We start from the raw sequence: 12,993 nt of genomic DNA, 5'->3' as shown, positions 1-12,993 counted from the left end.
ATAAAATAAAATAAAATCATGTTGTACATACGAATATATACATAATCACACTTTTAAATACACTTTGCAACCCCACCCAGATACTGTTAGAGACTCTGGAAATTTCAGATCTACTTCATTGGCTAATAGCATATTCACGGAGAGCCGAATTACGGACCACCTACAAAGATCCCTTGTGCTTTGTGCTCCCTCCTTCTACTCATATGTGTATTTAAAGTCTTCCTGCTGTTTAGGGCATCTTACACCCTGCTCTGTAATGTCTCATCTCTCATGACCCTAGCGCTTTCTCAATATGACATCCAAGCATCACCAGGCCAATCATGTAATCATCCTTTTTATTTTCTGTGCTTCTGATGCCTTTCTGGGTTTGCATCCTGGAAAGGATGCCCTCCCAGGGCAGGCCAATTACTACAGATGGTCAAGGTCCCCCCAGTGAATGCCTTTCCTGTGAAGTCTCACCAGGGCAAGCCCTGTGCCAGCCACCTTCTCCACAGGGCTCACACACTCCAGGCCACAGCTCCCCTGCACAGATCCCCCCAGAGTCAGGCACCAGACAGCCAGAGACAGTCCCCGTGACTCGGAACCCTGGGTAATCATGCAAAGCAATCAGTCCCAAGCCTGCCTACCCTGCTTTCACTGGTTCCTCCCCCTGGAAGAACTAAAACCTCTGCCTCCAGATTGACCCGGATGCTTGCAATGTGGTCATGATGTCAAGAACAGCCCTGCCACTGCACGCTGTCAGTAGCAGACTGTTTTTTCAACCACAGTGGTCTCCTGGCCTGTGGGCCTCACCACAACTGAGTAAGAATTAAGCCTACATTTAAAAACTGCAAAAAGTTACGTATGGGACAGAGTTGCATGCAATTATACACACACACACGCACACACAGGCACACATTTCACTGGTAAGTTCTGAATAAGCTCAGTGAATCGTGCCACTGTCAGTTTCCTGTTTTGAAGACTGTTCTATATAAATGCAAGCTGCTGACAGTGGAAGGCTGTGTGAAGGGTGTGGGGGACCCGTCTGTATATATATATGTCAACAAATTGGAATGTATCTATAATAATTTTGAGATAAAAGGCTTTAAAATATTTTTCCAAGGTTTATTTTAGGATCCCATGGTCTGGTGCTGACTAGGGGAGTTGGACGAGTATCTGTGAGAGCCCCATAAACAAGAAAGCCACCTCTGAGGTCTGTGCACCTCGCTCCTCCCTCATTCCTTTCCCAGGCTGCGCTGCATTGCCCAGGGAGGGGAAGCGACCTGTGATCACAGGGTGACTGGCCTGAGGCGCTGAGTCCCAGAACTACTGAACACACCTGGAATGATTACCTAAGTATTTCCCCCTCCATGGGGAAACAAATGCTCTGATCCTCATCAGCCACCATGAACTGGCTGCTGAGATCTTTGCCCCAGTGAAAGTCCCAGGGGATAAAGACGATCTGGCTGGGCGTTTCCTCTCCCTGCACGGGAGCACTGTGGAGTGGCCCGTTCAGGAGGAGTCAGCTCTCTCTGCTGGATTAGGAGCACATGAGGCCCAAGACAGGTCCATGTTGGGAACTGCAGCCTCCCTGTGCCCACCCCAGGTCGTGGCACATGGCATGGCTCCGTATCAACCAGAGAAATGAGTGAATAAAAGGCATCTGAGTCCTTGTTGGCCCAATCCTGTCTCTCCTGTTGCCAGAAACATTTCTGGAACCACACCCAAGATTCCCACCCCACATGACCCTTCCATCTCCTCACAGCATCCTCAGGACCTTCCCCAGGGGACAGCATGGGAAGCAGAGGACCCAACACTCGCTGCTGGAACGAGGCCTGGTCCATGAAAGACGAGGCCTGGAACATGTGGTTGACACGATCAGCTGGGAACACGCGTCCCTCGAGACTCAGTTGTGTCACTTGAAAGTGGGGATGTGTCAGGACAAGTGACCACAGGGGCCTTTTTACTCTACCCTGCAGGACCCTGTTCCAGGTGACAACTTTCAGAGAGCTCGGGGCATGCTCAAGCTGCCGGGGAGGCAGGCTGCATGGGGGAGCTTGACTGCACTCTGAGCTGCTGGGATCCCGCGTAATGACTCTGACACAGTCTGCACAGAGGCCGTGGCCGGGGGAGAGGAACAGGGACATGTGAGAGTAGGCAGGAGGGCAAGGGACAGAATCACGGTGCCCTCGCATGGCCACACGAGGAGCCTGGAGCCAGCGCTGGGAGGGGTAGAGTCAAGCAGTCCAGAGGGCACTGCTTGCTGGAGAAGGGGCCAGGTGGGGCTGGGGACAAGGTCAGGCCCTGCCAGCAAGATCATCCCCAGCTGGGCCCTGGCCTTGCTGTTTGGTAAACCTGGAAAGCCCCCGTCCTGCAGGCCCTGGGGAGCTCCATTTATGCAGGAACTGGCTGGACAGAGGGGTGACTCAGGAGGCTGTGCACGTGGGAGAGAAGACGGGTAGCCTGAGGTCAGGCAGAGGGAGGCTGGTGGCCAGGCTGGAACCCTGGGTGCAGAGGCACGACTAGTTGATCGCTCTGAAAGTGAGGAGGGGGAACGTGCCGGGCCTCAATATGAAGCTGTAGACCATCTTTATATCCTCTTGGGTTAGTGTCTCCACCAGGAAGTGTTTCAGCACCTAGGACAGAGGCCAGGTTTCCATCTGGCCTGGTCAGCAGCCCACGGACCTGGGGCAGCTTCCGCCCATCCTCCCAGGTGCAACAATTATGCTGAAGGGTGAGCAGCAGCCTGGGCCCCAACATATCCCATTCCTGGCCAGCCCCACCTTACAGACCAGGCCCAGAATGAATGCTACCCAGGTCTTGCCCAAGCCCCATTATCCTGTATAGACTCCCCATTATCCTGCACAGGCTCCACCCTACTCCCCTAGTCCCCACCTCACTGTTTAGAAGCAACCTCACCCAGACCCTTCACTGTCTTGCTCAACACAGACCCTCCCTGGTCACGCCGACCTCAACCAACCAAGGCCCCATCCGGTTCCCAGATGTCAATCACATCATGCAAACCCCGCCCCCAGTGTGCAGGCCCCGCCTCTGCTGCCTAGGTCCCGCCCCCGCCCCAGGCCTGCTTACATGGTGCAGCAGCAGCAGCATCTCCGCTTCTGCCAGGCGCCGCCCCAGGCACTGGCGCATGCCAAAGCCAAAGGGCACGTTGTGGAAGTTCTTTCCAGAGCCCCTGATGTCTAGCCAGCGCTGGGGATTATAGCGCTCAGGCCTCGGGAACACGGCGGGGTTGCGACCCAGCGAGTAGAGGAAAACCTGCACCAATGTCTGCGGAAGCAGAGCGGGGATCAGGGAATAATTGGGGAGGGAGGTTCTCAGCTGGAGGGGTGTGGGGCTCACTCACCCCAGCTGGGATGTGGTAGTTCTGAAGCACCAAGTCTGAGCTCACCACTCGCTCCAAAAACAGACCCACAGGGTAGAGCCTGGAGGTGGGGGCATCCACAGAAAGGGTCCTCAGCTGGACGGGGCTTCCCGTGCCCTCTGCAGCCTTCCTACCCAAGACCCCGCTAGAGGTCCCCGGCCCACGGGAAGCCCAGGTCGTGAGGAAGTGCTTCCTGGCACCTGCTGAGCCGGCCAAATCTCCCCTAACCTGAGCAGCCCCAAGCCCAGAAGGACACGCCCCACGTTAATCCCAGGGCATTGAAGAGAGATTCCAGAGGAAGAAGAGCTCCCTGTCCTTGAGGGAGAGGAAGAGCAGGTGCAGGGGGAATGGGCTGCTGGGTGACGCTGCTTATCAGCCCAGCTTCTGTCTGCCACCACCCAGTGGGGCTGCTCTCCAGCAGGGGGCCAGGGCCACAGGGAGGGCTCAGCTAGCACCCACCTCAAGGTCTCCTTGAGGGCCGCCCGCAGCAAGGGCAGCTCGGTGGTTGCCTTCTGGGGATGTTCACTGATGCTGGCGGCGGCGGCCAGGCTCTCCTGGCGCAGGGCCTGCTGCACGTCGGGGTTCCGAGCCAACTCAAAGAGTGTCATCAGCAACGGAAACGCAGTCTACAGGAGCCACGGCTGCAGGGTCAGACCTTGCACAGGAGGACTCAGCCCCCGGGACACCCCTCCCAGGACAACCTCCTTGTGAGGGGTGGAGACATGCATGCCCTGAGCACGACAGAGCCCTGGGACCCTGGATCTGAAACCTTGATGACCACTTGGGCCAGTTTCCCTGACTTCTTCAGGGAAAGGTGACCCCCAACTCCACCAAGGCCCAGGTCCCCTGCAGCCACTTCAGGGTGGGTTCTCACAGCCACCATTAGGACAGGGGGGCCAAACCTCAGCATCAGCCAGGGAGTCCTGGAGCCCCAGCTCCCTCTGCTTCCATTGGGTTCTCCCCACGGGGCACTCACAGGCCCCGCTGCACTGGCTGGAGCCTGTGCTGCTGTCTTCCCCACAACCCTGCCCTCCCATGGATCTCCATTTCTGGCCCCGGGTGACCAGGCACACTGGGAAGGGTGCCCTGCGGAGTCCTCCAGCCACTTCTCAACCCTCCTTCTCCTTGTACACCCAGAGCTTTCCAATGGGGACTGAGCTGCTGTGTGTCCAGGGCCTCATCCAACTTTCTTCCAGCCTGGAGCATGTTCCCCACACAGGTAACCGCAAACTCTGTCTCCTGTGAGGGGTAGCTCACGTTTCCCCTCCCCTGCAAATCTCATCCCTTAATAAATGGAGGGGGAAGGCTGAGGGCAACAGAAATGTGGGGCCCGTAGCCTGGGGATGGGGCACGTGGGTGCCATGTGGCATTGGCAGGCACTGCCTGGGAGGCAGGCTTGGCATCACCCTCCCTGGGTGGGGCTGGTTGTCGGCCTGACCGTGTCCACGCTCCCTGCAGTGAGTTCCATAGAGTTGGCCTTGATGGCTTCTAGTGACAGTTCTGCATTCAACAGGAGTTCCGCCACGATGCCTGTGTAGTGTTGAGGGCGGCTGAAAGCCAGTTCCTGATAGATTTTCTGGATACAGTTGTCGCCTGTCCGGGGAGCAGGAGACAGCCCTCACACCTTGGTGCTGGGAAGCGTCCTTCAGGGTCCTCCTCCTGCCCAGCCTGCCCCAACACCCAAGTCTCCCTGCTCTCACACCAAATTCTCCGGATCAGCCCAGCCCAGCCCCAGACTCACTCCCAATCTCCCTGGCAGGAAAGTGAGTAATCCCCGGCCCCTCCCAGTGGCGTCCATTCCCTGCTGGGTGGTGGAGAGGGAGAAACTGGGCCCCCATGGTGTCCCTTCCCCATAGCACTGCCTGGGTCCCTGGCCTCACCGTACTGGAAGATGCAGTCCCAGGCCTCAAAGTGCTCCTTCCACACCTTGGGGCTGGTCCAGCGAGACAGGCTCCTGGGCATGAACATGAGCTGGACGGTGGATTTGAACATGACCTCCAGGGCATGGAAGAAGTTCAGGCTGGCAGAGCTGGGGCTGTGACCAACCAGGCCCAGCCGCTCTCCAAAAAGAGCTAAGTTGCTGGCTGCGGGGAGGATGCACTGCTGAGCACAAGGAAGCCCCAGGCCTCCGGGCTGCCTCCCCCCACTCCCTCCAGCCCCCCGTCCCCGTCCCTGGCCACTCCAGGGTCTCTGAGGCTGGACCTTCCCTCCTGGCCCACACCTTCTATGGTGTAGTGGAAGATACTGGGCTGGACGTCCAGGGTCACGCTGCCCCTGGCGTTCTGCAGCACCTTCTTCCTCAGGGCCTGGGAGAAGTCCCTGGCCACCGCATCCACCATCGGGAGGAACCTCTGCACGGCCTTGGGTGACAGCACATCTGGGTTCAGCCGCAATCGATTGAAGCGCCATTCAGGCCCATTCCTACAGAGGCCAGGGCAGAGCTTGTGAGGCCGCCCCAGAAACACACAGGCCCTGACCCGTATCCCATCCTCCTTATCCCCGAGGGGAATCGACCTGTAGGGAGCTGACTGGGGGCCCTGGCGGAAGCTGCCTGTTTGTGTTCAAGCTGCAGCCTTTTCTCAGAGCCTCCTCCAGGTGCTGGGCAAAGACCACTCAGGTCTAAGCAGGGGTAAGACGGTAGCTTCTGCCCACAGGTGCTGAGGAGGCAACTGAGGTCATTCCCAGTACCTGGCACCCCAAGGCTGGCACCACCTCACCCATGCAGGCCCTCCCTGTAGTGGGAGGGGAGGGCTTTTCTCCTGAGGAGGAGGTGATCTCTGGTTTCAAGCTTTCCCCATCTCGCCCACACAGTGTTCCAAGGGGAGAGACCCTGGCTGCCCTCTCCTCTCCGCCCTTCCCTGCCCCGGGCACAGTGCCTCTGGGGCAGCAGCCTCTGCCTGCCTCTGTGAAATATCTGCATCTTCTGCGGGGCAGGAACCGAGCTCTGTGCCTCATGCCATCCTCACCCACACCCAGAGTGCCTTGGGGCTCCATGGATGCCCCCAGGGAATGGTGGGGAGGAATTTCCCCTCTCAGTCACATTCCTGCAAAACTCCTTTGTTTATGTCCAGCTGGCTGCTGTCCCGAGTTGACAGTGATGACAGACAGAAGATGCACATGCACACGTGTGCCCGTGCAAGACCTCAACACACGTGTGTGAAGAGACACATGTACACGTGTGCACAGACACTACACCCATGCCGGCACCTGCACATGCACACATAGAGACACCCGTGCACACACACCACACCTCATACATGCACACACAGACACTTGTGTACATGCACATGCACACACATGTGCAAATGCAGGTGCAGAGTAACACACAGCATGTGCACAGATGCGAGACACGCACACACACAGGAGCACTCTCCTTCTGTTATGTGCACCCAGCCTCCTGGACTGCATTCCTGGGTCTGACTCCCACCCAGATGCTGTCTATAGGCCAGCCTCAGTGAAGACCCTGAACCACCGGTGCCCTTTTACCTAAATCCCGGTATTCCCAAGAGAATTCCTTTCCTGCCATGGAGTGGGGGCTGTCGCCACTGTGACATCCTTGTCCAGTCCTTCCCCCATCCTAATGGCAACATCCCTGCAAGTGACCGACTTCAAGTACCAGCCTCTCCCTGTCCACCTGACCAGGTGCCACCCTCTCCATGGGCCAGGAAACATCCTCCCCAGTGCCATCAACCGCCCCACCTCGTGCCTTGCTTCTGAGAACAAGGGAGCCACCAGCCACCTGCGTCCCCACCTGCCTCCTGCCCAGGACTGTCCCCATCACAAGGTTTACCAGAACTATAGGGACCATGAGCGCCCTGAGGGAGGCTGCGGCCCTGGTGAACACCAGGCTCAGCACTCACAGCCTGTGACCTGGGCTGGTGGGAGTCCCCTTCTCAGGACCTCAGTTTTCTGACCTGTGGGAAGGAGAGTCCCCAGACCACAAGAGAAAGAAGCCGCCGAGGTCGGTGCAGAGCGGGTTCTCACTACACAGAAGGGCTCATTGCTCTGCAGCCTCTCCTCTGCAGAGGTGCCCGTGCCCATTTCTCCACCACTGCCCTGCTTCCCCCAGCTGCAGGGCAGACGTGACCCCACGGGATGGCCATCCTCCGGGCTGGGTGCTCACCCTCACAGCCCACCACACAGGCTCAGAGTGGATGTGCTTTCGGGTCCTGCCTCTCACCTCCCCACCACACCCAGGCTGCCCACCCTGCTCCCAGCTCCCAGCTCTTGCCCCTCACAGCAAGAACACGCCACATTTGTGCCCACGATGTTTTCTGTAGGCCACCCAGGGTTCCAGGCTCATCCTGTGGGGATGCAGGCTGTCCACCTGCTGCAGCTTCTCCACGTCCTCCGGCAGCATCACACACACCATGCGTGGTCCTCCCAAGTGGTACCTGTGGGGCCAGGCACAAGGCCCTGCTGCATGGGGTCATGTCCCCCTGACCCCACCCTGAAGTTCCAATCCGAAGTGTCTCCTGTCCACCCTCCCCGCTCCTGGATTAGCGGCGTCACAGCTGAAGCCCTCCTGCTGGCTCCCCGAAACCTCCCAACTTTAGTGCCTCTGAGTCCTGCCCTCTCTGCAGCGAGCTGGGGTTTGCTCTGCACCATCCCCTGCACTGGCAGAGCCACAGACCAGCACATGCTGCACTCCCTCCCCATCCACCAAAGGATGCAGAGTGCCAGGGCCTGCTGGGAACGGCAGTGCTGTGTGCCCCACAGGGTCCTGGGCAGCAGGGGCAGGGCTCTGGGTGTTCCCAGCGAGGGCCAGGGAGGGCTTTACCTGAAAATGGGCCCCAGCTCCTGGAAGGTCTCGTGCACCTCCAGGTGCAGGTGCTCATAACCCTGCTCCCTCCAGATCTGCAGCAGCCTCAGCCACCTGTTGCCTGGACGCTGGGGTATGGCTTCAAAGGGCAGCACCGTACTGGGGGCCCGAGAGGCTCTAGTGCTTAGTGCCTGTGCCCTTTGCAGGGACAGCCAGGGTGCTGCCATGCACACCTCTGCCTTTGCCCTGAGTGCCATTCCAATGCTCTCTCCACCCTGTTCAGCCCAAATCCTTTTATCTCACCCGGGAACCTGCCCTGGAAACAGATCACGTCATGGGAGAACTGGCTCTGGACCTGCCTGAAACTCTCAGAGCGAAGGTCAAGGCTGGAGGCCCCCAGCCAAAGGTAGATGAAGGAGAAGTCAGGTGCCTAATCCACTATTGCTGCAAGTCCTGCTGGTCTGAGGATGCTGAGAAGATGCGTGGGGTCTGGACGGGGGTCCATGCTGGTGGCAGGTGGTGGGACGTGGCCTCTCCTTTCTCCAGGACTGAAAGGAGCAAAATGGATGGGGACTTTATCTTATCGTGAGATGAGAGGGGGCCTTGGATTCTTTTAATAGACTTTATTTTTATACCACAGATTTAGTTCATTGCAAATTTGATCCAAAACTGCAGAAAATTTCCATGTAGCCCCTGCCGTGACACAGGCATATCCTGCACCATGGGAGCGCGCTGGTTCCATGTGAGGAATCTGGATACGTTGTTATCAATCAGGGTCCTAGATTGACATGGGGTCTCCACCTGGTGGTGAACATTCTGTGGATTTTGACAAGTGTATGTGATTTGTATCCCTCCTTGCAGGATCCTACCAGTATTCTCACTGCCTTAAAAAGAGGGAAAAGAAACCCATGCTCTACCTGCTCACCCGTCCTGCCCCAGCCTCTGGCATCTCCGATCTTTTCGTCATCACCATGCTTTTGCCTTTTCCAAAATGTTGTATAGTTGGAATGACACAGTTTGTAGCCTTTTCAAAGTGACTTATCTCAGTTAGTGATATGCATGTAAGGTTCCTCCATCTCTTTTCATGGCTTGATAGCTCATTTCCTTTTTTTTTTTTTTTCTAGAGGCTGGATCTCACTTCTTTAGTGGTTGCCCTAGAGTTTGCAATGTACACTTAAAATTCATCCTCCGAGTCCACTTTCATATAACACTATACAGCTTCAGAGGTAACGCAAGTACAATCATCAGATATTCCTAAGCAGGGCATAGTGGCTCATGTCTGTCATCCCAGCACTTTGGGAGGCCGATGCGGGTGGATCACCTGAGGTCAGGAGTTCAAGACCATCCTGGCCAACGTGACGAAACCCTGTCTCTACTAAAAATACAAAATTAGCCAAGTGTGGTGGCGCATGCCTGTAATCTCAGCTACTTGGCAGGTGAGGCAAGATGAATGCTTGAATCAGGGAGGCGGAGGTTGCAGTGAGCCAAGATCATCCCACTGCACTCTAGCCTGGGCAGCAAAGCAAGACTCCATCTCAAAATAAAATAAATAATAAGATATTTTTAATTCTACTCACCCCTTCCTTGTATCATTGCTGTCCTTCATTTCACATATACATAACTATGATCATCAAATATACATTCTGACTTTTATTTATGTATGTTTGTTTATGTATTTATGTATTTATTTATTTTTGAGACAGAGTCTCACTCCGTCACCCAGGCTAGAGTACAATGGCATGATCTCGGCTCATTGCAACCTCTGTCTCCCGGGTTCAAGCAATTATCCTGCCTCAGCCTCCCAAGTAGCTGGGATTACAGGCGTGCACCACCATGCCTGGCTAATGTTGTATTTTTAGTAGACACAGGGTTTCACCATGTTGGCCAGGCTGGTGTCGAACTCCTGACCTCAGGTGATCTGCCCACCTCGGCCTCCCAAAGTGCTGGGATTACAGGCGTCAGCCACCGTGCCCGGCCTATTTTTGTTGTCATTGTTTTGTTTTAGCAAACTCTTAGATCAATTAAGATTAAGAAAAAATAAAAGGCTTCGTTTTCTCTTTACTGATTCCTTCTGAAATGCTCTTCCTTTCTTTATGTAGATCAAGGTTGCTGACCTGTATCATTTTCTTTCTCTCTGCAGAACTTTTAAAAAACATTTCTGGCAAGTCAGTTCTATTGGCAACAAATTCCCTCAATATTTATCTACCTGAGAAAATATTTACATTCACTTTTGAAGGATAATTTCACAGGATGCAGAATTCCAGGTGAATGTATTTTCTTTTTTCTTCTAACACTTGACATGTTTCCCTCCACTATCTTCTTGCTTGCGTGGTTTCTGAGGGTAAGTCCAATATAATTCTTAGCTTTGCTCCTGTGTAGACAAACTGTCCCCCACCCAACCTCTGGTTTCCTTTTCATCTTTGATTTTTCCGGAGTTTGAATATGATATGCTTAGGTGGAAATGTTTGTGTTGTTTTGTTTTCCGCTTGGTGTTCTCTGAGCTGCTTGAATCTGTGGTTTGGTGTTTGACATTAATCATTATTGATTCACGTATTTCTTCTGTTCCTTTCGTTTTTCCTCCTTCCAGTGTCCCCATTTGGTGAATGTTACCCATCAGTAGTTGTTTCCCAGTCCTCGGTGTTCTGTTCCATTTTCTTCAGTCTTTCTTCTCCTTGCTTTTCAGCTTGCAGTTTCCATTGACATATTCTCAAGCTCGGAGATTCTTCCCTCAGCAGTGTTCGGTCTCCTTGTAAGCCTATCTCAGGCACACTTTGTTTCTGTCACAGTGTTTTTGATCTCCAGAATTTATTTTTTTACTCATCCTTGGAATGTTCATCTCGATATCCACCTTCCCCATCTGGTCTTGTGCGTTGTCTACTTTTCCATGAGGGTCCTTAGCATATTCATCACAGTTGTTTAAAATTCCCAGCTGATCATTCCAGGTCCTTGCCATATCTGAGCCTGGTTCTAATATTTACTCCATCGCTTCAAACTATGGCTTTTGCCTTTTAGTATGCTGTATCATATTTTTGTTAAACCCCGGACATCATATACTGCATAAAAGAAACTGCTGCAAAAAGGCCTTTGATGACTCGGGGGTAAGGTGCGGGGAGGGGAGTGTGCTGTGGTCCTGTGAGTAAGTCTGAGACTCAGTGAGCCTGTGTCCCCAGCCCGTGAACATTACAAGGGCTTCTCAGTGTTTCCTTGACTTAAATGAGACAGGATGCCCAGTAAGGGCTGGGGCTCTGTGTGGCTCTTCTCACAGGTGGCAGGCGACATGAGCTGGGGTTGGATGTCTCTCTTCTCCCAGAGAGTTCAGCTCTGATAAAACCCAGCAGCTTAGGCTCTGGCAAGACAGTCTCTCTGAAAGGCTGGCCTTTTTAAGAACAGAATGGTCTGGCGTATTTCATCATGGCCGCTCTTCTTCTCTTGCTGCCTGATGTAGACTTTTCTGATACTTGCGGTGAGCACCTCGTAGAGATTCTGTAGGGAAAACTCACGTAAGTGGGCCCTCGTGCCCGGGTTCCCGACAGATCTTAGCTCTTACGCTTGTGCACACTGAGCCCCAGAAGCTCTTCTGGGATTGCTCTGGATTTTTTCCCCTGGCATTGGCCCCCAGGAAGCCAGCCCATGGTGAGTGGCAATTCTCCATATTCACCTGTCTGACTCTCCAGTCTTGGTGGTGGCAGTTTGCTGTGTGGTCTCACTTCTCTTAGGAATCTGAGAAGACTTACTGATTTGGGGAATTTTTTTTCCTTTTTTTCTTGTTAGGATGAATTAACAACTTTAAGTTCCTAGCATGCTGAACTGGACGCAAAGGTTGGACCTTGGATTACTCATCTCCTTGGAGCAAGGTCCCACACAGGAAGGAAGGGCGGAGGGCTGCACTTCCCAAATTACCCCACGGCATTTCGCCTCCTCTTCCAGGCCCTATGCTGGGTGCATGCAGCAGGAACAAGAGCCCACACGGGCCCCTCCCAGTGAGGGGCTCAGTCCTCTCAGGGCAATTCCGTGAGTCCCCAAGGGCAAAAGGGGGCGCAGAAGGAGATGAAAACATGTCCGAGGCCGGGTGTGGGCTGACCTCACTGGTCCAGCTAAGGAGCAGGGAATACCCAGGAGACCACGAGAGGCCGGGTGCTGGGAGCCACACCCAGGCTGGAAGATGAGCAGCGCCTGCCTGCGTCTGTCCTCGTCCAGGCAGGGGCCCTGTGACAGCGGCTCACATCCCCCTTTTCCGTCCTAAAACGTGTTGTCGGTAGTTCAGCTTCATAGAGCCATGAGGGGCCTATGATGACCGAGTTGAGTTGGGTAGGGGAACACGCCTGGTCGCTTGCCCTGCCAGGCCTGAGCTGCTGGTCCCCCTCGCTGATACTGTCCGGCAAGGCCCCCGCCTTCCCTTGGGAGGACAGATCAGTGGGACCCGGCACTGCCTGTCCACCCTCCCTTGGAAAGGCACTCACTCCAAGTCTAGCGGGGTGGCACCTGGCCATGGGGGAGGACGACAGGGTTCCTGATGCCCTGGGAATGGCGCCCTGGGGCACCCTGAGGCAGGTCAGAGCCCGCATTGCCACACCAGCCGAGGCCAGAGTGAGGCTGGACTGCCCTGTGGTAGCTGTGGCCTGGGGCCAGCCTAGAGGAAGGGGCCTTCCATTCTCACTGCTCACACAGCCACGCATCCCCAGGACTTCATGGGCCCAGGGAGGGTGTGCGTCCCACCCCACACAGCACTGCAGAGTTCCCGGGCAAAGCTCTCACAAGCAAGACAGTGTCTGCGTGGACCCCATCATCTCGCCTGTGTCCGATGAAGTGGGACCGAGTTAGGAAACCTTTCAACTTGCACCATCCCACAGGCAGAAAGGGCCGACCGCGG

The 12,993-nt window shown here is 55.1% G+C and overlaps 1 protein-coding gene across 2 annotated transcripts; it reads right to left on the bottom strand.

Moving 5' to 3' along the window:
* Window positions 1-1,915: 1,915 nt before the first annotated feature.
* Window positions 1,916-8,383, bottom strand: LOC105509012 (cytochrome P450 11B2, mitochondrial). 2 transcript variants are annotated; one of them, XM_011938101.1, is made up of 9 exons: window positions 8,142-8,383; window positions 7,600-7,755; window positions 5,583-5,782; window positions 5,242-5,445; window positions 4,800-4,954; window positions 3,821-3,987; window positions 3,344-3,422; window positions 3,070-3,267; window positions 1,916-2,615 (listed from the first exon to the last, which is right to left on the bottom strand). In XM_011938101.1, the coding sequence occupies exons 1-9, from the start codon at window positions 8,378-8,380 to the stop codon at window positions 2,502-2,504; spliced, it is 1,512 nt and encodes a 503-aa protein (XP_011793491.1). In that variant the 5' UTR covers window positions 8,381-8,383; the 3' UTR covers window positions 1,916-2,501. The 2 variants fall into 2 exon arrangements, with proteins under 2 accessions (XP_011793491.1, XP_011793492.1); XM_011938102.1 differs by lacking the exon at window positions 3,070-3,267 and having other exon boundaries at window positions 2,502-2,615; window positions 8,142-8,380.
* Window positions 8,384-12,993: the final 4,610 nt, after the last annotated feature.

The sequence above is a fragment of the Colobus angolensis genome, unplaced genomic scaffold, assembly GCF_000951035.1.
Source record: "Colobus angolensis palliatus isolate OR3802 unplaced genomic scaffold, Cang.pa_1.0 Scaffold17, whole genome shotgun sequence".
NCBI lineage: Eukaryota > Metazoa > Chordata > Mammalia > Primates > Cercopithecidae > Colobus > Colobus angolensis.
Note: the sequence above shows the minus strand (reverse complement) of the source record. Positions and strands in the feature narration are given on the sequence as shown.

Excerpts from the sequence above, each read along its gene's own strand:
- LOC105509012 (XM_011938101.1), bottom strand. The coding sequence starts at position 8,380 with ATGGCACTCAGGGCAAAGGCAGAGGTGTGCATGGCAGCACCCTGGCTG. Across the intron at positions 7,756-8,141 it reads GAGCTGGGGCCCATTTTCAG|GTACCACTTGGGAGGACCAC; the intron begins GTAAAGCCCTCC and ends CTGGCCCCACAG. Across the intron at positions 2,616-3,069 it reads TGCTGCTGCTGCTGCACCAT|GTGCTGAAACACTTCCTGGT; the intron begins GTAAGCAGGCCT and ends CCTCTGTCCTAG.